Source organism: Schistocerca serialis, chromosome 7 (assembly GCF_023864345.2).
Source record: "Schistocerca serialis cubense isolate TAMUIC-IGC-003099 chromosome 7, iqSchSeri2.2, whole genome shotgun sequence".
In the NCBI taxonomy this organism is placed as follows: domain Eukaryota; kingdom Metazoa; phylum Arthropoda; class Insecta; order Orthoptera; family Acrididae; genus Schistocerca; species Schistocerca serialis.
This window is the reverse complement of record NC_064644.1, coordinates 87,098,106-87,124,530: the sequence shown is the minus strand read 5'-3', so window position 1 is coordinate 87,124,530 and position 26,425 is coordinate 87,098,106. Positions and strand designations below refer to the sequence as shown.

Here is a 26,425-nt window from a genome sequence, read left to right as displayed (position 1 = left end):
TGCACAGACTCGTTTGTAACTGACACAGTTCGCCATCGTAGGGTGGCGTTGGAAGGTGCGTAAAGCACGTCGCCGAGCACGAATAGCGTCGCTGCATGCTGTAGTCCACCAGGGGACTGGGACTCGATGTGGAGAAGAGGAAGTACGAGGGATGGAATATTCAGCAGCAGTGAGAATAACTTCCGTGAGGTATGCGACCTGACTGTTGCAGCTGGAGAAGTTATGATGGCTGTGAAGTTTGTGTACAGAAGAAATCTCCACGTGTCGGTTCTTTTTTGAAGGTCTGAGCATCTGATTTAGAGGTTCTCGTCTTAGCAGTAGCAGATGACGTTTGAGCCTTAGGGTTGGTGGGAGGAAGAGGAGACGTCGATCGGGCGATCTTAGCACTGGCCGATCTGATGACCAAATCACTAAATGTTAGATCACATGTCTGTGTAGCTAACTCCCTGGTAGGCCGAGGAGAGGCGAGAACGGTACTGTATTAACCTGCCAGAAGCACAGTGGGCTTTCTGCTATTGAATAACTTGCGAGCAGCCGAGGTCGACACCTTCTCTTTCACTCTAAGTTCCTGTATATTTTTCTCATCTTTGTAGACGGGGCAGTTGCGAGAGGAGGCAGCATGGTCACCCATACAGTTGATGCAATGAGGGGACGGAGGTGGATAGTCACCCTCATGGGCGTTCCTGCCACAGGTAACGCATTTAGCCACACTTGAACAAGACTGCTGTATATGGTTAAACCACTGACATTGGTAACACCTTGTAGGGCTGGGTACATATGGCCGAACAGAAGTGATCTCATAACCTCCTTTAATTCGTGAAGGCAGTTGCACAATGTCAAACGTCAGGAATATGGCTCGGTTCGGTATGAGATCCTTGTCGACCCTTTTCACGACCCGATGGACGGCCGTCACTCCCTGATCAGAGAGGAAAGACAGAATCTCCTCATCAGTTAGTCCGTTGAGTGACCTGGTATACACCACACCACGCAACGCAACGCAATGAAATCAAGGTGCGGTGGGCCTCCACCCGTACAGGAAATGTGTGTAGGAGAGGGGCTCTAAATAATTTTTGGGCCTGGAAGGCACACACTGTCTCCAACAGCAAGGTACCGTTGCGCAACTGAGTACACGATTTCACTGGTCCTGCAATCACATCTACAGCCTTCTGAATGACAAAAGGGTTGACTGTTGAGAAACCGTGACCGCCAGATCTTGTAACAAGAAACTTCAGTGCTGGTGGTAGAATTTTCTGAACAGGAGTTTAATGTAGCTTTCTTTTTCTGGGCAGAACACATGGAAGAAGAAGAAGAAATCCATTGCGGATGAATCCCCCATGATTGCCAGTGTCTCTGATTGCGCGCTCCTTCCTTGTGGGGGCCCTCTCAGAGGGCACTCCCGCCCTAGGTGATTGTCCACACCTCCCGAGAAACGTACGGAGGGACCAATCGGCACGTTTGGAAGATAACAGCACAGGCAATCACCCCTCCCTTGGCCTGGCCTTTACCAGGGGGTACGTGCGTGCCTTACTTGTCTACCCAGGGTGGGAAATTACGCGTTACCCCGTCACCGGCTACGTGTGCGAACACGTGGGTCGGCCTTCAGACACGCACAGGGAGGAAAGAGAGAGAGAGAGAGGAAAGAGAGAGAGAGAGAGAGAGAGAGAGAGAGAGAGAGAGAGGAAAGAGAGAGGAAAGAGAGAGAGGGATAGAAAAAAGAATCTCAAACGCCGAAGCAGAGAATAAGACACAGTAAAGAAGACAAGGAGAATAGGGCAAGGAGAATGAGGCAGAGATAGAAGTAAGGGCATGAAAGCAAGGAGAAGAGTGAATGTAGGGAAAGACCAATAGAGGAAGAAAGTGTGAGGATGGAGAAAAACAAAGGAAACAGGATCCTGGAGTTTCCAAACGTCTGTATCCGAACAAAGGCTCAATACATTACTCTCAAGAAGAGGGAGTGTGAAAGGGAGGTAGGGGAGGGAGGAGGATTGGGGGACGAGGAGGGATAGGGAAGGGGGTTAGGGCAGCCCGTTGAAGGAGAACTGCACTAGCTTGGGGCCCCGTGCTCACCACACACGTATCCACAAAAGAGTTGTGGACCCCCTGGGGGGAAACAAGTTTGATCCTTGCCGAGACTTGGGAAGGTGATGTATGGCACCCAATGGTCGAGACATATCTCGACTAACACTCCTGCTTCTGTCGTCTGATAAGTTGGTGAACACAGGCACAGAGCAGTTTAAAGGCTATGAGGTGTTCCAGGAAAGGGTGCCACTTATGCTGTTGTAGAGCTCACCAATGCTCCTTAATTGCTTCAAAGACTTCTCGCAAGCACCATGGGACCGCCTTTCACCGGGACCACCAAAGAGTGAGGGATCACGTTTTCTGCCACAGAAAGGATTGTTGTAGTCACCTGCTCAACCATCAAGTCGACGTTCCCATGTCGTGGAGATTCAACAGTGACAGCAGAGGTGGAAGTTCCCCAGTCCTCTTAGTTTAAAGCCCGTCTAGGCAGGCATCTGTGGGCCTGACACCGGTGCTGTCACAGGAATATGGGGAAGTGGTCACTACCACACAGGTCATCACATGCTCTCAGAGGAGAGATGGGAGAAGTCTTGGGCTGCAAATTGATAAGTCAATCGCCGAGTAACTACCATGACCCACACTGAAATGTGTGGCAGCCCCAGTATTGAAGAGGCTGAGGTCGAAATGTGACAGTAAAGTTTAGACATCTCTGCCTTGGCCAGTAAGCACGGTGCCATCCCGCAAGGGGTTACAAGTGTTAAAAGCTCCCAAAAGAATGAAAGGCTTAGGGAGTCTATTACTCAGTGCAGCTAATACATTCAGGGATTTTCACCATCTGGAGGAAGATATACATTGCAGACAGTTATTTCCTGTGTCATCCTTATTGCGACAGCCACAGCTTCAAGAGGGGTTTGAAGGGGCGCAGTTTCACTACAGACCGAGTTTCGAACATAAACACAAACCCCACCTGACTGTCTATTATAGTCGCTACAGTTCCTATAATATCCCTTATAGCCATGGATGGCAGGGGTCCGCATTGCTGGGAACCAGGTTTCCTGGAGGGCACTGCAGATAGCAGGTGTAAAGCTTAACAGTTGCCGTAGCTCAACCAGGCGGTGGAAAAAACCGCCACAATTCCACTGGAGGATGATATCGTGAGACTGGGAAAGTCTCTGGGACTGACGATGTGCGTGAAGCTTTATGACCAGCTGCTTTTGGGCTCTTCAGCAGGTGTCATCTTTCCCACTAGCAAAAACCTGGGAAGTGACCCCTTCCTAGCGAGTGGAGCAGAAGAAGATTTACACTTATTTGGCGCAGAAGTGGGGACTGACATCCCTGATGGATGGGAGCAGGGCAGGGGTTTGCTCCCGAAGTAGGTCGTGCTGGAGCAATAGGGAGGGAAGCGCTCTCCACCATCAAGGGGGCAGGTGTAGTCTTCCGGCTCTGAGAGGTAGCTCGGTTTGTCAGAGCTGATGGGGCTAGAACTGTCGTAGCGGTGGCGGCTTAAGATGATGTCATACGTACAGGATGTAAGCGTTCAAATTTCCTCTTAGCCTCGGTGTAGGTCAGACAGTCCAGCATCTTGTAATCCACGTTTTGTTTTTTTGTTTTTTGGAGAATCCTGCAGTCAGGGAAGCAAGGCAAATGGTGCTCTCTGCAGTTGACACAGATGGGAGGCGGGGCACATGGAGTATTAGGTTGTGATGGACATCCGCAATCTTGACATGTGACACTGGAAGTACAGTGGGAAGACATACGGCCGAATTTCCAGCATTTGAAGCACCGAATTGGGGGAGGGATATAGGGCTTTCATCACAGCAGTAGACCATCACTTTGACTTTCTCGGGAAATGTATCACCCTTGAAGTCCAAGATGAAGGCACCGGTGGCAACCCGATTATCCCTCAGACCCTGGTGGACACGCTGAATGAAATGTACACCTCACTGCTCTAAATTGGCGCGCAGCTCATTGTCAGCCTGCAGAAGAAGGTCCCTGTGAAATATGATACCCTGGATTATATTTAAGCTCTTATGGGGTGTGATGGTTACAGAAACATCTCCAGCTTGCCACAAGCGAGTAACACCTCTGACTGGGCAGAGGATGCTGTTTTGATCGAGACTGACCCGGATCTCATTTTGGACAAGCCCTCCACCTCCCCTAAATGCTTGACAAAAAACTGAGGCTTCATTGACATTAAAGATTCCCCATCATCATTCGAACATACAATGTACTGGAGCAAATAAGAGCCACTGCCATCCTTAGCCCGACGTTCCTCCCATGGTGTGGTCAGGGAGGGGAACGATTTGGGGTCCTACTTCTGTGCATTGAATTGGGCCCATGAATGCTTAGAGACTGCTGGTGTTTGGCCGCCAGCAAGAGATGACGTAGTAAGCTTCATCCACCCTGATGCCACCCACTCTGTCCAGGTGTCCTCCCCACAGGCACCACCCAGCCACAGAGCAATTCCTGTGTGGTCAGTGGGCTGCAACCAACAGTGTACATGGCAGCACCACTAGAACGGACTGGCTGCCGTGCTGGATATCAGGTGCAACCAAACAAACAAGGCCATTATCATTGTCTGCGTAGAATACGATAGTGCACAGTTGATGGGAAGATATGCACCCAGGAGGGTGACCTCGCCCAACAGTTGGAGAGTGAGCAGAAGTGCAGATCCACGTCAACGAAGGATGTGATAGGTCTCAGCGCAAGATGGACATGTTGCACCATGTAAGGTGCCCTTCCCCAATTGGCTCGCTCTTTGGGAAAATTTTGAAAAATGGAGGTCAAACCCTACAGAAGACCATCACATAAAGGTCGCCTCTTATGACAGGAAGGAATACCTCTGGCCTATTCTAACCCCCGACCCGCAGGGGGAAGTCTGCCAGTTCAGTTTTTTCAGCATCCCTGTAACTTTCTCCCTTTGATTAAAAATCTGACCATTCACGCTGCCCTTCTCTGTATACATCCAATATCCCCTGTTAGTCCTGTTTGGTATGGGTCCCATACACTTTACAATATTCTAGAATGGATTGCACTAGTAATTCGTAAGTAATCTCCTTTGTCGACTGATTGCACTTCCCCAGTATTCTACCAATAAGCTGAAGTCTACCATCTGCTCTCTACGACCTCTTGTGCATCCTCCAATTTTTAGTAAATTGGCATTTGCCATTTTGTTACAATAGCAGATATTCTAGCAAACATATTGTGTTTGCTCTAGTTTTCCCTTAAAGGAGAGTTTATATTACCCACATTTATCACAAATTAACTCCATTTTCAAGTTTGCTAATAATTATAACTAACGTAAAAAGTTTTCAGAAATTAGTAATTTTTACCGAAGGTTTTTCTGTTGCCTTAAGAAAAATCTCATTTTGTGTATATGCCCAAATCCTTATAGGGAATTAGTAATGTTTTTAACTCAACATGAGAGAGATAATCAGCAGGCCTAGTTTGAAGCTACTGTACTGTTAATACATTGCACCAGCCAAATTGCAGCCCCATTGCGAAGGCTGTTTTCGAACAGAGCAACTTGGAATCGCCCTGACTACTGTCAAACGATGGCAGCTGCTGTGGATTCGTGTGTTGGAGGAGCTCTCAAGAGTTATGTACCTGGGATACCGTACAAAATGTACCTGAAGTGCTATCCTCTCCTGTGGGTCCTGTCTCAATTGCAGGAAGTATGGGATCTGTCACTACTCCCCCCACTTGACTGCAAGTGGCACTTCAATGATAGACCTAGGTGTCCTGTACAGTGTGTATGGGTATCAGGGAGGACACCAAGTAGTATACACATCTGCCAACAAGTTCAGGTGCAGTCTTTCACAGAAAATGAAACTGAGCCAGTGCGACTCAGTTCACCTGTTTTGGGCAAACTCATTTTGTATGGTGTCAATATGGGCCAAACACAATACCCTTTTAAGGGTAGGAGGCTATTAATCATCAGCAGCTGAAGTGTACGGTGAATGATGGTACCCCTTAGGGAAATGGCATCAATGGACAGGACAGTACACTAGGTGCACTCAGTGTGTACACTTTGGGGCCATCATTCAACATTATGAAAAAATCTATTCCAGCAATCATCAACAGAACAGGGTGCAAACAACTGCAGATCATTGCGCATCTTGGAACAATTGAAGCCTGTTGTCTGGGCTCCGAAGTCTTACTTTTCTCATTCCAGTGACTGGCAGAGAAGGTTGAGAAGACCAGCCTTGCACATGGGGTTTCAATGAAGCTCACAATTTGCAGCATTATCCCCAAAACTGACCGTGACCCCTTGGGTCTGAGTTGAAAAACTGAACCAGAGACTTTGACAGTTCTATGACAAGCTATGTTGCTATTTCCTGGACTTGTGACATAGGATTGAGAACTGTAGGGCCCCCCTAAATGAGTCACGTGTGCACTACACATCATAGGGTGCTACCCAGGTATCTGATCATGTGCGAGGTGCACACAAGGGTTTTTGGACTACACGACTCTCCATCCAGTCCAGATAATGACAGCTGTAGGAAACCCAGAATAATCAGTGTAAGATTGAGAGAAATGTTTCCCACAAGTGAGACTATTAAAATCCTAGTAGTTAACTGCTGCAGCATTTGCAACAAAGTGCCAGAGTTTCAAGTGTCCCTGTAAAGATTACATAATACTAGGTACAGAAAACTGGTTGAAAGTTGAGCCCTGAAATTAAAGTGCTTATCAAAAGGATAGGCTAATGGGAAATCTAGGTAGTCTATTTGTTACAGTAGACAAGTAACTCAGATTCACCAAGACAGAAATTAAAGTTGCATGTGAGAATGTTTGGCAAGACTCAATAGCAGGGTTGGGCATAAAATAATAATTGGAGCCTTCTATCATCCACCAGTCTCATCTCCTGATGTAAGTGAAATCTTTAAAGCCTCAGTTCATTTGTATGTAAGTTCCCCAATCATACTATAATCATGGGTCGAGACTTTAATCATCCAACAATCAAGTGGGGAAAAATCAGTTTTGTTAGTGGTGGGCATAGTAAGACATCCTGTGAAACGTTGCTAAATGCCTTCTCTGAAAATTACCTAGAACAGATAGTTCAGAACCCCACTCATGATGGAAATATATTGGATTTAATGGCAACGAATAGACCTCACGTCTGAGGATAGCCACGTCGAAACTGGTATCAGTGACCACGTGGTAACAATGATTACCAAAGTAAAAAGCATAACTAAAATGAGCACAGAGACGTCTATGTTGAGTGAACTAGATAAAAAAAATCAGTAGTGTCCTTTCTCAAAGAGGAACTTTAAACTTTCAGAACAGGGTAGGAGTCTAAAGGAACAATGGCTGACCATGCAATGGATAGATATATACCCAGTAGGACAATTCATACTAGGATGGACCCTCCATGGTATACAGTCACTGTAAAGGAACTTCTAAAGAAACAGATTACCGCACGATTGGCGTAAAACAAAGCAAAGGGCTACAGAGAAAGATGCTGAATGAAATGTGTTTGTCTGTCAAGAGAGCAATGCATACAGTCTCAAATGACTACTATAACAGAATATTGTCAAATCATATTTCACAAAATCCAAAGAAATTCTGGTCTTATGTAAAGGCTGTTAGTGGCACCAAAGTTAGTGTCCAGTCCCAAGTGAGTGAGACAGGAACTTAATCTGAGGGTAGCAAAGCAAAGCAAAAACTCAAATGCTTAACCACATTTTCAAATGTTCCTTTGCAAACGAAAACTCCTGAGAATTGCCCCAATGTAATCCTTGTACCACTGAAAGATGAGTTGAATCAGTATTAGTGTCAGAGGTATTGAGAAAGGGCTGAATTTTAACAAAGCCCCAGTGCCCAATGGCATCCCTATCAGATTCTGTACTGAATTTTTAGCTGAATTAGCCCTTCTTCTAACTACAATCTATCATGGATATCTTGAACAAAAAGCCTGCTCAGTACTTTGAAGAAAGCACAGATCACACTGTCTACAAGAAAGGTAGTTGACGTGATCTACAAAACCACCGCCTAATATCCTTGACATTAATTTGTTGTAGAATCTCTCTGAGCTCACAAAATAAGGTATCTTGAACAGAATGACCTCCTTCATGCCAACCATCATGAACTTAAAAAAATATCAGTCTTGTGAAATCCTATTCACATTTTTTTCGCATGACATAATGAAAGCCTTGGATACAGGCAGTCAGGTAGATGCAGACACTCTTTATTTCCAACACACATTTGATTCTGTACCACACCAATGCTTTTAAGTACGAGGGAATGAGGTATCAGGTGAAATTTGTGACTGGATTGAGGATTTTTTGGTCCGGAGGATGTAGAAGGTTATCTTGGGTGGAGAGAAATTTTTAGATGTTGAAGTAACTTAGAGTGTGGCCCACAGAAGTGTGTTGGGACCCTTGCTGTTCACATTTTGTATTATCAACCTTACAGAAAATATTAATTAGAACCTCAGACCTTTTACAGATGATGCAATTATCTATAATGGAGTACAGTCTGGAAGAAGTTGGATAAATATCAAGTCAGATCATGATAAGATTTTGAAGTGGTGCAAATATTGGCAACTTGCTTTAAATGTTCAGAAATGTAAACCTGCACACTACACAAAGTGAAAAAACATAGTATGTTAATGACTGAAGTTGCAAAAGATTTTCCTTTCTAAACTTCCTTCATAATTTAAAAACAAGTAAATAAATGAAGTTCATTTTTGCACTGTAGACACAGTCCAGTCCTCTTCCTACCTGATACAAGATTAGGATGTATGAGCATCCTGGCAGCACCACATTACCAGCTGTTAAATTTGTATACAATCAGAAAGTTGTAAAATATTTTGAAACTGAAGCATTCTGAATTATGACTATCATAACAAATTACATGAAGTGACATCCCTACTCACCATTGTTAATAAGAAGATGTAAAGCAGGATGTTTCACAGTTACATTTGCAGCAAATTCCTTAATAGATTTAAAAGACGCCATGTCTAGTGTAAAACATTCTGCAGAACCACTAGTGACACCCAATGAACGGATTCTTTCAATTGTTCTCTCTCCAGCTTTCGTGTTTCTGCAGCCTAAAACCATTTGAAATTAATGACATTTCCATAAAAATTTAGTACAGAAACAGGTAACTAGTTGAGATTTTCCACTAGTTTGCCTACTTTGAAATAAGTATTTTTGTAAAGGCTATCTTAACATCAGTCATATGTCAGTATCAGACAATTGACTGAATTAAAACAAATTAAATACCAACTTCATGCTCATGGAATGAATATAACATTAGTAGCAGTAAAATAATAATAATAATAATAATAATAATAATAATAATAATAATAATAATAATAATAATAATAACACCAATCATACTATCAACTACAGGAGTCATACCACACAATATCCACCATTACATCAATACAATACAGCTACATCCAAACTTATATATACAATTACAGAAATCCGTAATTATTGATACATGTTCAATTACCCGAAACTTCCTAAATGCAATATAACATATACTGTACAGTTAAAAGGAAGTGACGCTTGATCAAGGTCCGCGTCAAGTCCCATTTTTAACCAGACTTAACGTCTGAGAAAGTAAAGAAATAATAATAATAATAATAATAATAAATCCAAATAGAGGTGTTTTGCAGGATATGCTTCCTGCAACCACCCTAGAAGGAAAACAAAGACAGAGGATGAGATGGTCAGATGAAGTTAATCGACACCTCATGTTCTGTTATTACCAAGCAACAAACCTAGGAACCAACACAACTGGATACAGATCACAAGTATACACAACATTTATTACCAGATACCCGGAATTAAAATTTTTAACAGAACAACGACTAGCTGATCAGATCCATGTAATAATCAAAAATAACAGGATACCCCAGTCAGAATTAGAAAACATCAAACAACAAGTACAACAAATACTGGAACAAAATAATGTGCAATCAGAAGAAGAAGAAAATACAGTAATGGACTCAAACATCCCAGAGCAAACAAACAAAGAACAACACGCATCAATTAAATAGTCAGGGAAAAACGAAATCTTAAGACAGCCACCAGAACAAGCACAAATAGAACACGAAGTGACACACATGTTAGATATAGAAGAAAAATTTCAGATGACATATATAGAATACAAAGACACAAATACAGACATTAGACCGTTCTTGCATAGACTGCCAAATAACCCACAAGTCGAAACAACAATAAAAACTATCAACACAATCATACACAACAAAATAAATGAAAACACAACTATGGAAGAGTTACAACTACTGGTTTATATAGGAGCACTCACTACACTAAATACACACACTAGGCAGAGATCAGAACCAACCAACACACAGAAGAAACCAACAAAACCAGCATGGCAACACAGGCTACAGATCAGAATAGAAAAATTGAGAAAAGACATCGGACAGCTAACACAATTTATAAGAAATGAAATGTCAGAAAAAAAAACGAAGAAGGTTAGGTAAAATCTCACAACAAGAAGTGATAGAGCAATTAGATGAAAAGAAGCAGAAATTACAAGCATTGGCCAAACAACTTAGAAGATACAAAACAAGTGAAAATAGAAGGAAACAAAACCAACCATTCAACACAAACCAAAAGAAATTTTACCAGACAATAGATAACACACACATTAAAATAGACAATCCACCAAACATAACAGACATGGAACACTTCTGGAGCAACATATGGTCAAACCCGGTACAACACAACAGGCATGCACGGTGGATACAAGCAGAAACAGATACATACAAGATGATACCACAAATGCCTGAAGTGATAATTTTGCAACACGAAGTCACCCGATCAGTTAATTCTACGCACAATTGGAAAGCCCCTGCAAAAGATAAAATAGCAAATTTCTGGCTAAAGAAATTCACCTCAACACATTCACATCTAACTAAATTATTTAACAGTTATATTGCAGACCCATACACATTCCCTGATACACTTACACATGTAATAACTTATCTGAAACCTAAAGATCAAGCAGACACAGCAAACCCAGCTAAATATCGCCCCATAACATGCCTACTGACAATATACAAAATATTAACTTCAGTCATTACACAGAAAGTAATGACACATACAACACAGAACAAAATTATAAATGAAGAACAAAAAGGCTGTTGCAAAGGAGCACGAGGATGTAAAGAGCAATTGATAATAGATGCAGAGGTGACATATCAAGCTAAAACTAAACAAAGGTCGCTACACTATGCATACATTGATTACCAAAAAGCTTTTGATAGTTACTCATGGTTACTACAAATATTGAAAATATACAAAGTAGATCCTAAATTGATACAGTTCCTAAACATAGTGATGAAAAATTGGAAAACCACACTTAATATCCAAACAAATTCAAATAATATCACATCACAGCCAATACAGATTAAGCGTGGAATATACCAAGGAGAATCATTAAGTCCTTTCTGGTTCTGCCTTGCTCTGAACCCACCATCCAACATGCTAAACAATACAAATTATGGATACAATATTACTGGAACATACCCACACAAAATCACACATTTGCTATACATGGATGATATAAAACTACTGGCAGCAACAAATCAACAACTCAACCAATTACTAAAGATAACAGAAGTCTTCAGCAATGATATAAATATGGCTTTTGGAACAGACAAATGTAAGAAAAATAGCATAGTCAAGGGAAAACATGCTAAACAAGAAGATTACATATTGGATAACCACAGTGACTGCATAGAAGCGATGGATAAAACAGATGCCTATAAATATCTAGGATACAGACAAAAAATAGGAATAGATAATACAAATATTAAAGAAGAACTAAAAGAAAAATACAGACAAAGACTAACAAAAATACTGAAAACAGAATTGACAGCAAGAAACAAGACAAAAGCTATAAATACTTATGCTACACCAATATTGACCTACTCATTTGGAGTAGTGAAATGGAGTAACACAGACCTAGAAGCACTCAATACACTTACACGATCACAATGCCACAAATATAGAATACATCACATACATTCAGCAACAGAAAGATTCACATTAAGCAGAAAGGAAGGAGGAAGGGGATTTATCGATATAAAAAACCTACATTATGGACAGGTAGACAATTTAAGAAAATTCTTTATAGAACGAGCAGAAACTAGCAAAATACACAAAGCAATCACTCATAAATACATCGGCTACACCACTGCAATTTCATAACCACTTCTACAACCCTTTAGACCACATAACATTAACAGATACGAAGAAAGTAAATTGGAAAAAGAAAACACTACATGGCAAGCACCCGTATCATCTAACATAGCCACACATCGATCAAGACGCATCCAACACATGGCTAACAAAAGGCAATATATACAGTGAGACGGAAGAATTCATGATTGCAATACAGGATCAAACAATAAACACCAGATCTACATCTACAACTACATCTACGTCCATACTCCGCAAGCCACCTGACGGTGTGTAACGGAGGGTACCCTGAGTACCTCTATCGGTTCTCCCTTCTATTCCAGTCTCATATTGTTGGTGGAAAGGATTGTCGGTATGCTTCTGTGTGGGCTCTAATCTCTCTGATTTTATCCTCATGGTCTCTTCGCGAGATATACGTAGGAGGGAGCAATATACTGCTTGACTCCTCGGTTAAGGTATGTTCTCGAAACTTTAACAAAAGCACGTACCAAGCTACTGAGCGTCTCTCCTGCAGAGTCTTCCACTGGAGTTTATCTACCATCTCCGTAATGCTTTCACGATTACTAAATGATCCTGTAACGAAGTGCGCTGCTCTCCGTTGGATCCTCTATCTCTTCTATCAACCATATCTGGTACAGATCCCACACTGCTGAGCAATATTCAAGCAGTGGGTGAACAAGCGTACTGTAACCTACTTCCTTTGTTTTCGGATTGCATTTCCTTAGGATTCTTCCAATGAATCTCAGTCTGGCATCAGCTTTACCAATGATCAACTTTATATGATCATTCCATATTAAATCACTCCTAATGCATACTCCCAGATAATTTATGGAATTAACTGCTTCCAGTTGCTGACCTATTTTGTAGCTAAATGATAAGGGATCTATCTTTCTATGTATTCGCAGCACATTACACCTGTCTACATTGAGATTCAATTGCCATTCCCTGCACCAGGCGTCAATTCGCTGCAGATCCTCCTGCATTTCAGTACAATTTTCCATTGTTACAACCTCTCGATACACCACAGCATCATCTGCAAAAAGCCTCAGTGAACTTCCGATGTCATCCACAAGGTCATTTATGTATACTGTGAATAACAACAGTCCTATGACACTCCCCTGCGGCACACCTGAAATCGCTCTTACTTCGGAAGACTTCTCTCCATTGAGAATGACACGCTGCGTTCTGTTATCTAGGAACTCTTCAATCCAATCACACAATTGGTCTGATAGTCCATATGCTCTTACTTTGATCATTAAACGACTGTGGGGAACTGTATCAAATGCCTTTTGGAAGTCAAGAAACAAGGCACCTACCTGGGAACCCGTGTCTATGGCCCTCTGAGTCTTGTGGACGAGTAGCGTGAGCTGGTTTTCACACGATCGTATTTTTCGACACCCATGCTGATTCCTACAGAGTAGATTTCTAGTTTCCAGAAAAGTCATTATACTCGAACATAATACGTGTTCCAAAATTCTACAACTGATCGACGTTAGAGATATAGGTCTATAGTTCTGCACATCTGTTCGACGTCCCTTCTTGAAAACGGGGATGACCTGTACCCTTTTCCAATCCTTTGGAACGCTATGCTCTTCTAGATACCTACGGTACACCGCTGTAAGAAGGGGGGCAAGTTCCTTCGCGTACTCTGTGTAAAATCGAACTGTATCCCATCAGGTCCAGCGGCCTTTCCTCTTTTGAGCGATTTTAATTGTTTCTCTATCCCTCTGTCATCTATTTCTATATCTACCATTTTGTCATCTGTACGACAATCTAGAGAAGGAACTACAGTGCAGTCTTCCTCTGTGAAACAGCTTTCGAAAAAGACATTTAGTATTTCGGCCTTTAGTCTGTCATCCTCTGTTTCAGTACGATTTTGGTCACAGAGTGTTTGGACATTTTGTTTTGATCCACCTACCGCGTTGACATAAGACCAAAATTTCTTAGGATTTTCTGCCAAGTCAGTACATAGAACTTTACTTTCAAATTCATTGAACGCCTCTCGCATAGCCCTCCTCACACTACATTTCGCTTCGCGTAATTTTTGTTTGTCTGCAAGGCTTTGGCTATTTTTATGTTTGCTGTGAAGTTCCCTTTGCTTCCGCAGCGGTTTTCTAACTCGGTTGTTGTACCACGGTGGCTCTTTTCCATCTCTTACGATCTTGCTTGGCACATACTCACCTAACGCATATTGTACGATGGTTTTGAACTTTGTCCACTGATCCTCAGCACTATCTGTACTTGAGACAAAACTTCTGTGTTGAGCCGTCAGGTACCTGTAATCTGCTTTTTGTCACTTTTGCTAAACAGAAAAATCTTCCTACCTTTTTTAATATTTCTATTTACGGCTGAAATCATCGATGCTGTAACCACTTTATGATCGCTGATTCACTGTTCTGCGTTAACTGTTTCAAATAGTTCGGGTCTGTTTGTCAACAGAAGGTCTAATATGTTATCGCCACGAGTCGGTTCTCGGTTTTACTGCTCAAGGTAGTTTTCAGATAAAGCACTTTAAAAAAATTCCACTGGATTCTTTGTGCCTGCCACCAGTTATGAACATTTGAGTCTCCCAGTCTATATCCGGCAAATTAAAATCTCCACCCAGAACTATGACATGGTGGGGAAATCTGCTCGAAATATTTTCCAAATTATCCTTCAGGTGCTCAGCCACAACAGCTGCTGAGCCAGTGGGCCTATAGAGACATCCAATTACCATGTCTGAGCCTGCTTTAACCATGACCTTCACCCAAATCATTTCACATTTTGGATCTCCATCAATTTCCTTCGATACTATTGGACGTCTTATCACTATAAACATGCCTCCCCCTTCACTGTCCAAGCCCGTCTCTGCTGTATACATTCCAATCTGAGTTTAGGATTTCATTACTGTGTACGTCTGGTTTCAGTCAACTTTCTATCCCCAGTACTATATGGGCGTTGTGACCATTTATTAATGAGAGCAGTTCTGGGACCTTTCTATAGACGCTCCTGCAGTTTACTATTAGCACATTAATATTGTTATTCCCTGTTGCATTTTGCCTACTCCTACCTTGCCACGTCGCAGGAGGCGTCTTGTCGGGCCTACGGAGGGAATTCTCTAACCTAAAAAACCCCTATGTGCACTCCGCACGTACTCCGTTACCCTTGTAGCCACTTCCGGCGTGTAGTGCACACCTGACCTATTCAGGGTGACCCTACATTTCTCCACCCGATAGCGGAGGTCAAGAAATTTGCACCCCAGATCTCTGCAGAATCGTCTGAGCCTCTGGTTTAAGCCTTCCACTCGGCTCCAAACCAGAGGACCGCGATCGGTTCTGGGAACGATACTACAAATAGTTAGCTCTGATTCCACCCCACAAGCGAGGCTTTCCGCCTTCACCAATTCCGCCAACCGCCTGTATAACTGAGGATGACCTCTGAAACCAGACGGCAGGAGTCATTGGTGCCGACATCAGCAACAATTTGCAGTCGGGTGCACCCGGTGCTCTCTATCGCCGCCGGCAGGGCCTCCTCCACATCTCGGATGAGACCCCCCGGCAAGCAGACAGAGTGAACACTGGCCTTCTTCCCCGACCTTTCCGCTATCTCCCTAAGGGGCTCCATCACCCACCTAACGTTGGAGCTCCCAATAACTAATAAACCCCTCCCCCCGTGTGCCTGCTCGGACCTTGCTGAAGGAGCAGCCACATGTCCACTCAGAGGCAGAGCGGGTGATGCCACACGGCCAGCCTCCACATTTACCCTCCACCTCGTGCGCCGCGAACGCTGCTGAACCCGCCACTCCCCTTGGGGAGAGGGTGGCCCAACCGTGCCCGGTACCCGCGAAGATGTCTCGACAGCAGGGACAGTGGGTGTACCATGCAACGCACCAGACTCCCCATTGCAGCAGCCTGAAGACGGCTGACCGCGGCCATCAACACGCTCAGCTGTTCGTGAACAGTGGTCAGCTCCTCCTGCATCCGTACACAGCAGTCACACATCCTATCCATCCTAAGGAATCAATTTACTGTAGAGAGTTAATCAACTTTTAACTAGTCTGCTAATTCACTAAAGACGGCTGATTGTTGACTAAACTGTGATTGCTAGCCACTTCTTGTAGAAAACAATTAAAATAGCACTACCTGTCTCTGGACTGTATTCAAAACAAACACTAGCACTACTGGCACTGTGGCTGACCAAAGGGACTCTCTCTGACTGTATTCAAAACAAACACGAAATCTATGGAACACTATTACTAGCACTCGACAATTAAAGCTTCCTAAAAGCAAAAACACACGGAAGAAGAAGTGACAAGTAAGAAAAATACAGTTAATACTTAAATTAAGGTAGCTCGCTGCACAGCAGACGTGAAGCAGGCGGCAGTTATGACGACATATTACAGGAAGCACATTATTAAAGATCCCAACACCACAACAGATAAATGCAGTCTTTGCAAACAACAAATAGAAACAGTTGATCACATAACAAGCGGATGTACAATACTAGCAAATACAGAATACCCCGGAAGACATGACAATGTAGCAAAAATAATACATCAACAACTTGCCCTACAACATAAACTAATAAAACAACATGTTCCCACATACAAGTATGCACCACAAAATGTACTGAAGAATGATGAATACAAATTGTACTGGAACAGAACCATAACAACAGATAAGACACCACCACATAACAAACCTGACATCATACTCACCAATAAAAAGAAGAAATTAACATAACTAATCTAAATATCCATACCCAATACAACAAATATACAGAAGAAAACAGCAGAAAAAATTGAAAAATACATCCAACTGGCTGAGGAAGTCAAGGACATATAGTATCAGGATAAAGTTGACATTATACCAATTATACTATCAACTACAGGAGTCATACCACACAATATCCACCAGTACATCAATGCAATACAGCTACATCCAAACGTATATATACAACTACAGAAATCTGTAATTATTAATACATGTTCAAAAAACAAAGATGATGTGACTTACCGAACGAAAGCGCTGGCAGGTCGATAGACACACAAACAAACACAAACATACACACAAAATTCTAGCTTTCACAACAAACGGTTGCTTCGTCAGGAAAGAGGGAAGGAGAGGGAAAGACGAAAGGAAGTGGGTTTTAAGGGAGAGGGTAAGGAGTCATTCCAATCCCGGGAGCGGAAAGACTTACCTTAGGGGGAAAAAAGGACGGGTATACACTCGCGCACACTAACACATATCCATCCACACATATACAGACACAAGCAGACATATTTAAAGACAAAGAGTTTGGGCAGAGATGTCAGTCAAGGCGGAAGTGCAGAGGCAAAGATGATGTTGAATGACAGGTGAGGTATGAGTGGCGGCAACTTGAAATTAGCGTTACCGTTACCCACCAGGCCCAATCTCTGCTAATTTCAAGTTGCCGCCACTCATACCTCACCTGTCATTCAACATCATCTTTGCCTCTGCACTTCCGCCTTGACTGACATCTCTGCCCAAACTCTTTGTCTTTAAATATGTCTGCTGGTGTGTGTGTGTGTGTGCGCGCGTGCGCAAGTGTATACCCGTCCTTTTTCCCCCCTTAAGGTAAGTCTTTCCGCTCCCGCGATTGGAATGACTCCTTACCCTCTCCCTTAAAACACACATCCTTTCGTCTTTCCCTCTCCTTCCCTCTTTCCTGACGAAGCAACCATTTGTTGCGAAAGCTAGAATTTTGTGTGTATGTTTGTGTGTCTATCGACCTGCCAGCGCTTTCGTTCGGTAAGTCACATCATCTTTGTTTTTGGATATATTTTTCCCACGTGAAATGTTTCCCTCTATTATATTGATATCATTAATACATGTTCAATTAGCCGAAAGTTCCTAAATGCAATGTAACAAATACCGTACAGTTAAAAGGAAGTCACGCTTGATCAAGGTCCACGTCACTTTCCATTTTTAACCAGACATAACGTCTGAGAAAGGATAGAAATAATAATAATAATAGTCCCCCTTACAAAAAAATTGTGAAGCACTCAAGACAACATGCTTGGATGTCCACGTAACTTCATACATGTACACACAATCGGTGGGTATGTAAATGATTAGACTGTCAATTCTCTGCATCAGGTAGAATGGCCACCAGAGTGCATTAGTGTTGTTTGTGTTTAGTGTTGTTACCAGACCTCATAGGGTGTATGTAGTATCAGATGAGTGATCACTGTGAAAGACCCAGAGATGACATGTACTCTTGTGAGGCAACATTATTACCACCTGACAGAGCTTGAAAGGGGGCCTCATTGTGGGTCTCCATTTGGCAGGTTGGTCTACTGTTGCAATATGCAGATTTACAGGGCATTTGGATGTGACAGTGACCTGACGTTTGACCGCATGAGAACATGAGGGGAAGAGACACTCCTCAAGGTTCCAGTTGCCCACATCTGAACACCACAAGGGAGTACTGCCGTAATGTGCACAGAGCGCGTATGATGCACACCTGCCATCCGAGAACAAGTAATGCACTCACTGCAACACTGTATCGTCCGACACCATTGGTAAGAGACTATCAGCAGGCACACTGGGGAATTCTATCTCACGCACAGGCTGCCATTAATACCACAACTCAAAAAACTTCATTTGGAGTGGAATCGCAACCAGGAATGGTGTCAAATTATGTTCAGTGATTAACCGCAAGTCTTTCCTAGCCCAGTTGATCACTGTCAGTGAGTACAGTTGCGATCTGGGGTGAGGTCTCATTCTTGAAATGTTTTTCAAGATGACAACAGTGTTATCATCTTGAAATGTTTTTCAATGGCCAGCAATCTCCTCAGATATGTCCACGGTATATCACGTGCAAGACTAACTGGGGCATCAATTCTATAGCACTACCAGTATCCGAGATATAGAAGACCATTTACAACAGATGTGAGCCAGCTTATCTCGCTAGAGGCTACGACAGCTTTATGACACTCTTTGCAACTGAACGAGTGCCTGCATCCAAGCCAGATGAGATGCTACATCATCCCGATAAGTGAGTTATTATTGCCAAGGTTTTTATAACTGACACGATTCTGTAGTCACCGAAACAACATTCATACCATCTCAACCTGTGAAATTTCGTTTTGTTTTCTCTTCCTTTTCTGGGTGCTCAACTTTTCTTCTCAAGCATGTTGACCATTTAGGATCAAGAGTAACTTATTCAGCATGCAATACCTCTCAATTCTCTCGTCCCTTCTGTACTCCTGTAATGTTCATTTTTGATCCTGACTCAGTCCACCTACAATTGAAATGTTCTGCTGCTTCTTTACTTCGATATAGCATTGTGATGTGAAGGCTGATTGGGAGGTACAGTTTCCTATTATTCAATCTTGTTCACATTATTTCAGTTCACCACCAACCTTCTGATTACACTTCGAGAAATGAAGTGCTGCAGTTACTGCCGGAAGTTACGCATACTATCCTACATCCGATTGTTGAAATAAATATGATTCTTCTCATAAACAATGTATTGTATGCTGTACTCATTTACAGTGATTATGCGTAACAAAATTTACAGAATGAGATTTTCACTCTGCAGCGGAGTATGCGCTGATATGAAACTTCCTAGCAGATTGAAACTGTGTGCCGGACTAGACTCAAACTTGGGACCTTTGCCTTTTGCGGGTAAGTGCTCTACCAACTGAGCTACCCTAGCATGACTCATGCCCCTTCCTCACAGCTTTAGAGCACTTGCCCGTGAAAGGCAAAGGTACATAGTTCAAGTCTCGGTCCGGCACACAGTTTTAATCTGCCAGGAAGTTTCATAACAAAATTCCTTCGTTACTCAGAACATCATATACACTGATAAGGATTATGTCCAAAAACAGTGTGTCTCAGTTAACAGATTCCCACTGGAAGACTAGATAACAGGTTTTCTCTTGTCCCTGTGAAATCATGGATACTGTCATGGTCACTCTTGCTCAATGACTTGCATCATATCTCCAAGGCAGGTCCCAATGACACGGAATAAAGCCGCCCAACCAGCAGGTACCATGAACATGATACGATTCCTATTGTTGTCCTGACTTGCAGATATGCTGCAGCCACCCATTTCTTAATACATGTACATAAATAAAACATGCGTCCAAAAAGTAGGATATACTAATTCATTACCAAAATAAAGTTTTTATAGTGGCAATCGTCATTCGTCGGTTCGGTGAATGCTTGCATAACATCACTTTAGCAAAGTGATATGTTACACTACATGATCTTCCACTGCTGTCCTACAACTGAACATATACTGTAATGATGTGTATGAATTTTTCCCTTTATATAAACTGCTTCTTTCACCCAGCCATTCCTCATAGTACATACTGCATTTCATATGTGGTTGGTATAACATGGCTGTCCATCCTCATGATGCACTCTGGAAATCTCAGTCTTCTGTCTGTGTCTTGCTAGAAATTGCTGCCAAATACTTGTGAAGGTGCTGTCTTTAACTGCCGATACCTCATCTTATTTTTTCCATGCCCTAGATGTCTCTCAAGACCTTTCAATGTTCTTTCACTCTGATACAGGTTCTGTTCCCTGAGGGGTGGGGTGGGGGTGGGGGGGGGGTGGGGGGGTGTCTCCATTGCATATTATGCACTGTTTCTGATTACTGCCATATAATGTCACAATTTGGCACACCTTTACATGTGGTTTTTTTCCAGTCATCATTTTTGCAACATATAATTTCTGTCTATTATGATCTTGTTTGATACAGGTGAACTCTTTATGCTCTCCTTGAAAGCACTTTACTTTTGACTTTACACTTGCTTTCTGCATACCATACCTCAAGTCTTCTCAGGCACTATTTCGAGATCAGTTTTCCCTGCAATTTCAGTACGAATTATGCACCTTAAACTTTCTTGTATAATGATGCCCTATTCTAGGTGATGACTAGGAAGTGTACTGTATTTTGCATCCAATTTGTACACCTTCAATAGCCACAGTATTGTTCATCTGTCTCCACTGTTTGGACACATCACTCACAACCTCAGTGATGACTCCTCATATTGGCAACCTCGTGAATCCATTTCAAAGCTTCGTGACATTGTGCTTTGCTACACAAGCCTAGCAATTGTGCCTTCCAATGTACTTTTTACAGGGTCCAGCCATCTGCCACAAGAAATATTCAGTAAAACATTTCTGTCCACAGAATCTGAAGCTTTACTGTAAGTTTCCATTCCCATGATGAAAACTCTTGGCACAGTTTTTTTTATACGAAATGGAGGAACTCAAGAAAGTGTGAGGACAATCATCTAGGGCTTAAAAACTCAAGAAAGAAATGACTAAAAATGTGTGGGAAATGTGCAAGTCCTTCACACAAAGTTTGTCTGGAAAAAGAAATCTCACATTTCAAGTGACATATGCCATTACCATCTACTGCTGCATGCAGTATTTTTCAGTTAGACACTGCTGAACAAGAATGTTGCCACTGCTGAAGTACAGGAAAAGCAGTTTATCCCTTGTATTGTGTATTGAACCAGGGACCTAGAAACAACGCAGAGGAAGGCAGTTTTAATTAGACACGTGTCATCAATTGTAATGTGTAGTTATGTGACTTCTCTGATAGAATTCCTACATTTACGGTAAAGTTCTTTCAAAAATATGAACAAGTTAATGTAATTTACTGAAGTATTAGTGACAGATTATGAAATGCAGCTCCCTTTCTTTGTTGAAATAAACATTCCAAAATCAAGGTCACTAGTCGACATATTGTAATAGTGAGCACTCTCAACCTTCCAAAAAATGTATCATCACAAACAAATGCATCAGTGACAGTCAAATTCATTTAATTCATCCTACAGCAACATTAAGGTACTAGTTTTTATACCTTATTTTTTCTTTGTCCTTCGTTAGTTAGGAAAGAAATATAAAAATTTATTTTAAGTTTCTGGATGTGCAGCTGAGTTAACATCATTTTCCTTCCATGTTATTTCAACAACAACTTGTTCTCTTCCTCTGGTGTTTAAAATAACTAGGTTGTCAAAATATTGTGGGAAGAAACTGAGAACATTAACTCTGAAAATTTATCCCAAATGTCTACATTTTTATACCTGTACATGTGACATTGAAACATATTATGGTATTGAAATTATGTTTAGCTTTGATGTAGTAATAGTAAGCCCATTCAACAAATTCTGACTTCCCTTTCAATTTACTTTTATCAGAACCATCCTCATATTTGCACAATATTTCAGCCTTTGACCTCTAGTTCAATATGTCCACTTCCTTCTTTTTGGTAATTTTTACCGTAATTATTTCAGCCACCTATGGGCTATGATTAAACAATTGACTTTCCTTCTTAAGTTCTTCCCTCTTTCGGTAGTATTCCTTCATTCTACAACACAGCCCCTCTCACTCTTCTGCAAGAATACTCTTCCTGTTCTTGCTTTCTCATTTGATAAATCCACCACTCTTGCTATTCTTGCTGTAATGTATGTAAAAATAATGAAAAAAAGCAGACTTCAGTTTTTTTTATTTTATTTTACTTTTTATTGGCTGCTGCTGTTTGTGACGAGATGTTGAGAGAGGTGGTTGTACTGAAGAGAACAGTGCTCATACTAAAAATGCTTGCATGGAAAATAGAATTCCTAAAGTTGTTAAAAGCAGAAGCTTTTTGCTTATTTCTCTCTGAAGCTATAAAAGAAGTATTGGTGGAAAAAATTCAGTGCATGATGGAACACAAATCACATCCAATCACTGAATTCAAGCTACATGGAAACAATATAGGAGATGTTGGGCAGACCGCAATTAACTCACAGTCATAGGAACTGAAACGCGAAGAACTTGCCGAGGTGAAAGCTGATCGTCACTACTTCAGACCCTTCGGTACCAATACTTATCCAGAAAAAGACTAAATATATAAGCATTAACATTGTGTGTATAAATGGTCATTGTACCAGCCTCAACCTGCAGTAACATACTGTCCCCACACCCTCCACCCAACAGTTCCTCCCCCCCCCCCCCTGTCCTATTGTCTCCTCCCCATTCTCATCCCCCACTCTCTTTCAATCCATCTGCCTGTCTTTTCCTGCTCCTCTCCTATTTTTGCTCCTTTTTCCCCCCACCTCCCTGCCCCACAATGACCTAACACTGTGCCTGTTGGCATTTTAGTCCATGCATACTTCACCACCCGTACACTACTATCCCTTCCCCTTCCCCGCCCCCTCCATATATCCATACCCCTTACATCCCATGTGATAGCTGCATTCCAGCCCAAGATGCTGAGGTGTGCTTGACTGTGTGTGTGTGTGTGTGTGTGTGTGTGTGTGTGTGTGTGTGTGTGTGTGTGTGTCTCTCTCTCTCTCTCTCTCTCTCTCTCTCTCTCTCTCTCTCTCTCTCACTGAAGAAGGCTGTGGCCTGTAACGGTACTTTGACTACCGCGCCTCCGCCAATACAAAGATATGATTTACAATCGCGCACGCAGAAGAGTGCTGCGCCAGCAACCAATTTTTATAAATAATTGTTTTTTTTACTTTTGCGTAGGTGTTTGTTTTTAACAACTAATTCATTACTCACTATCTCTCTCTTGTCTTCATATGAAAGACGTATTTTTCGGCACTGTGTTAAATATGCTTTTAAGTGGAAATTAAAACTATATTACGAAACAAAGTTATTTCAATAGTGATTCAAAATGGTTATCGCCAAATTTAAAAATTAATCCTGACAGTGACAACTTAAAGTTTTCAACAGACGGAGAAAAGTGAAAGACGGGTCGTCCTATAAGAGAATTAGGAGGACAGCCATGAAGACTATATTGTAATTAGTACTCCATTTCTAACAAGATTATAAGGTAAATTTCAACTAGTTTCTGATGCTATTTCCGTATAGTCGCTTTCTGTAGTGTTGCTGACCTGGTCTTCCATGCATGGTCAAATTACAGCACTATCTCAATCAATAATACGAAGTCCGCCTTATCCGTAACTTATTCCATCAAAAATTCAAAACCCAATCAGATTTTCTATTTTATACTTTTCACGGCAGAACCCAGAGGAAAGGAAACACTACTGGCCGAAAGCTTTGTGTGTCTTAATTGTGCCCATCTGCAACTTAACATACCTTCCTTATCGTAAGTAGCAATCTGTCTTTTCCTACATTGTTACTCAACTTTTTTCCCCTATTTGTTAGACTGCTCTGAACTTCTGTTCCCTGTAGAAAAGACTGCAGCTCAATAAATGATTACAGATTACAATTAACAAATGATTTACATCGGAACAACTGAATACATAATGTTGTGGGAAAGCAAACCAAAGACTGACTTATTGGCAGAACACTTAGAAAATGCAGCAGGTCTACTAAACAGACTGCTTACACTATGCTTGTCTGCCCTCTTCTGGAATAACTGCTGTGTCATGCGAGATCTTAATCAGTTCAGATTGACAGAGGACATGGAAGAAGTCCAAATAAGGGCAGCTCATTTTTTGTGTTATCGTGAAATAGAGTAGACAGTGCTACAGATATGACACATGAAATGGGGTGGGGGCGGAAATCATTAAAACAAAGGCATTCTTCATCACTGCAGGAACTTTTCATGAAATTTCTATTACCAACTTTCTCCCCAGACAGTGAAAATATTTTATTGCGCCCACCTTCATAGGGAGAAATGATCATCAAAACAAAATAAGAGAAATCAAAGCTTGCATGGAAAAATTTAAGTGTTTGTTTTTCTCACATGTTGTTTGAGAGTGAAATGGTATAGAAATCCCTTTAAGGTTGTTTGATGAACCCTCTGTCAGGCACTGAATTGTGAATTGCAGAGTAATTGTCTAACTCCAGATGTAGCTTCTGCAATGGTTCCGCAGCTTCCTTGATGCAGATATAATTCTTTTACCTATCACGTTTTGTTCTTCTGGTAATTAAATACCTTGTATAACACTTTCTGGTATTATTCTAATAGTGTGTCCATAAGAAGCCACCATCCTTCCTTTATTGTGGCTGAGATCTTTCCAAGTTCTCACAACATTTCTTATTTAGTCTCCAATTTAATGTAAATTAATCTGCTATTAAATCTAAATTGAAAATGATAGTTTCCTATAGTTCCATACAGCATTTTTAAAGTCTGTTTCATAACTTCTGATATTACTTCTTTTGGCCCCACGATATTCAGAAATTTCCTTCCTTTCATTCTGTTTATTTCTGACAGCTTCTGTTTGGACACCACCTGTGTACTACATACATACAGTAGCTTGCCATCTGAATTTGGTGTGATAAGATGGGCATTTGTATTTCAAAGTATTCTTCAGCAGTCCGAACACTGTCTCCATCTTTGACTGCTGCCTTTTAAGTGAGGTGGTGGTGGTGGTGGTGGTTGTTGTGGTCTTCAGTCCAGAGACTGGTTTGATGCAGCTCTCCATGCTACTCTATCCTGTGCAAGCTTCTTCATCTCCAAGTAACTACTGCAACCTACATCCTTCTGAATCTGCTTAGTGTATTCATCTCTGTCACCCTCTACAATTTTTACCCTCCACACTGCCCTCCAGTACTAAATTGGTGATCCCTTGATGCCTCAGAACATGCCCTACCAATCGATCCCTTCTTCTAGTCAAATTGTGCCACAAATTCCTCTTCTCCTCAGTTCTGTTCGCTACCTCCTCATTAGTTATGTGATCTACCCATCTAATCTCAGCACTTTTGTAGCTCCACATTTTGAAAGCTTCTATTCTCTTTTTGTCTAAACTATTTATCTTCCATGTTTCACTTCCATACATGGCTACAATCCACACAAATACTTTCACAAAAGACTTCCTCACACTTAAATCTACACTATGTTAAATTTCTTTTCTTTAGAAACGCTTTCCTTGCCATTGCCAGTCTACATTTTATATCCTCTCTACTTCAATGATCATCACTCATTTTGCTTCCCAAATAGCAAAACTCATTTAATATTTTAAGTATCTTATTTCCTAACCTAACTCCCTTAGCATCACCTGAGGTAACCTGACTACATTCCATTATCCTTGTTTTGCTGTTTTGCTTTTGTTCACGTTCATCTTACGTCGTCCTTTCAAGACACTGTCCATTCCATTCAACTGGTCTTCCAGGTCCTTTGCCGTCTCCAACAGAATTACAATGTCATTGGCAAACCTCAAAGTCTTTCTTTCTTCTCCATGGATTTTAATTCCTACTCCAAATTAAGTGAGGTACTGGGTGAGAAGCTCATTTAGGTTACTTTAGCTTCTGTGTTATTTTCATATCCCTGTGTATTTCTTTCTGCCATTGTCTTGT

The 26,425-nt window shown here is 41.7% G+C and overlaps 1 protein-coding gene across 1 annotated transcript in view; it reads right to left on the bottom strand.

Moving 5' to 3' along the window:
• The window catches only part of LOC126412204 (dehydrogenase/reductase SDR family member on chromosome X), a 67,469-nt gene that overhangs the window by 30,978 nt on the left and 10,066 nt on the right, over positions 1–26,425 (bottom strand). The window contains exon 3 of the mRNA XM_050081685.1: positions 8,897–9,070. Coding sequence (XP_049937642.1) covers positions 8,897–9,070 — 174 coding nt within the window. The remainder of the gene's footprint in view (positions 1–8,896; positions 9,071–26,425) is intronic.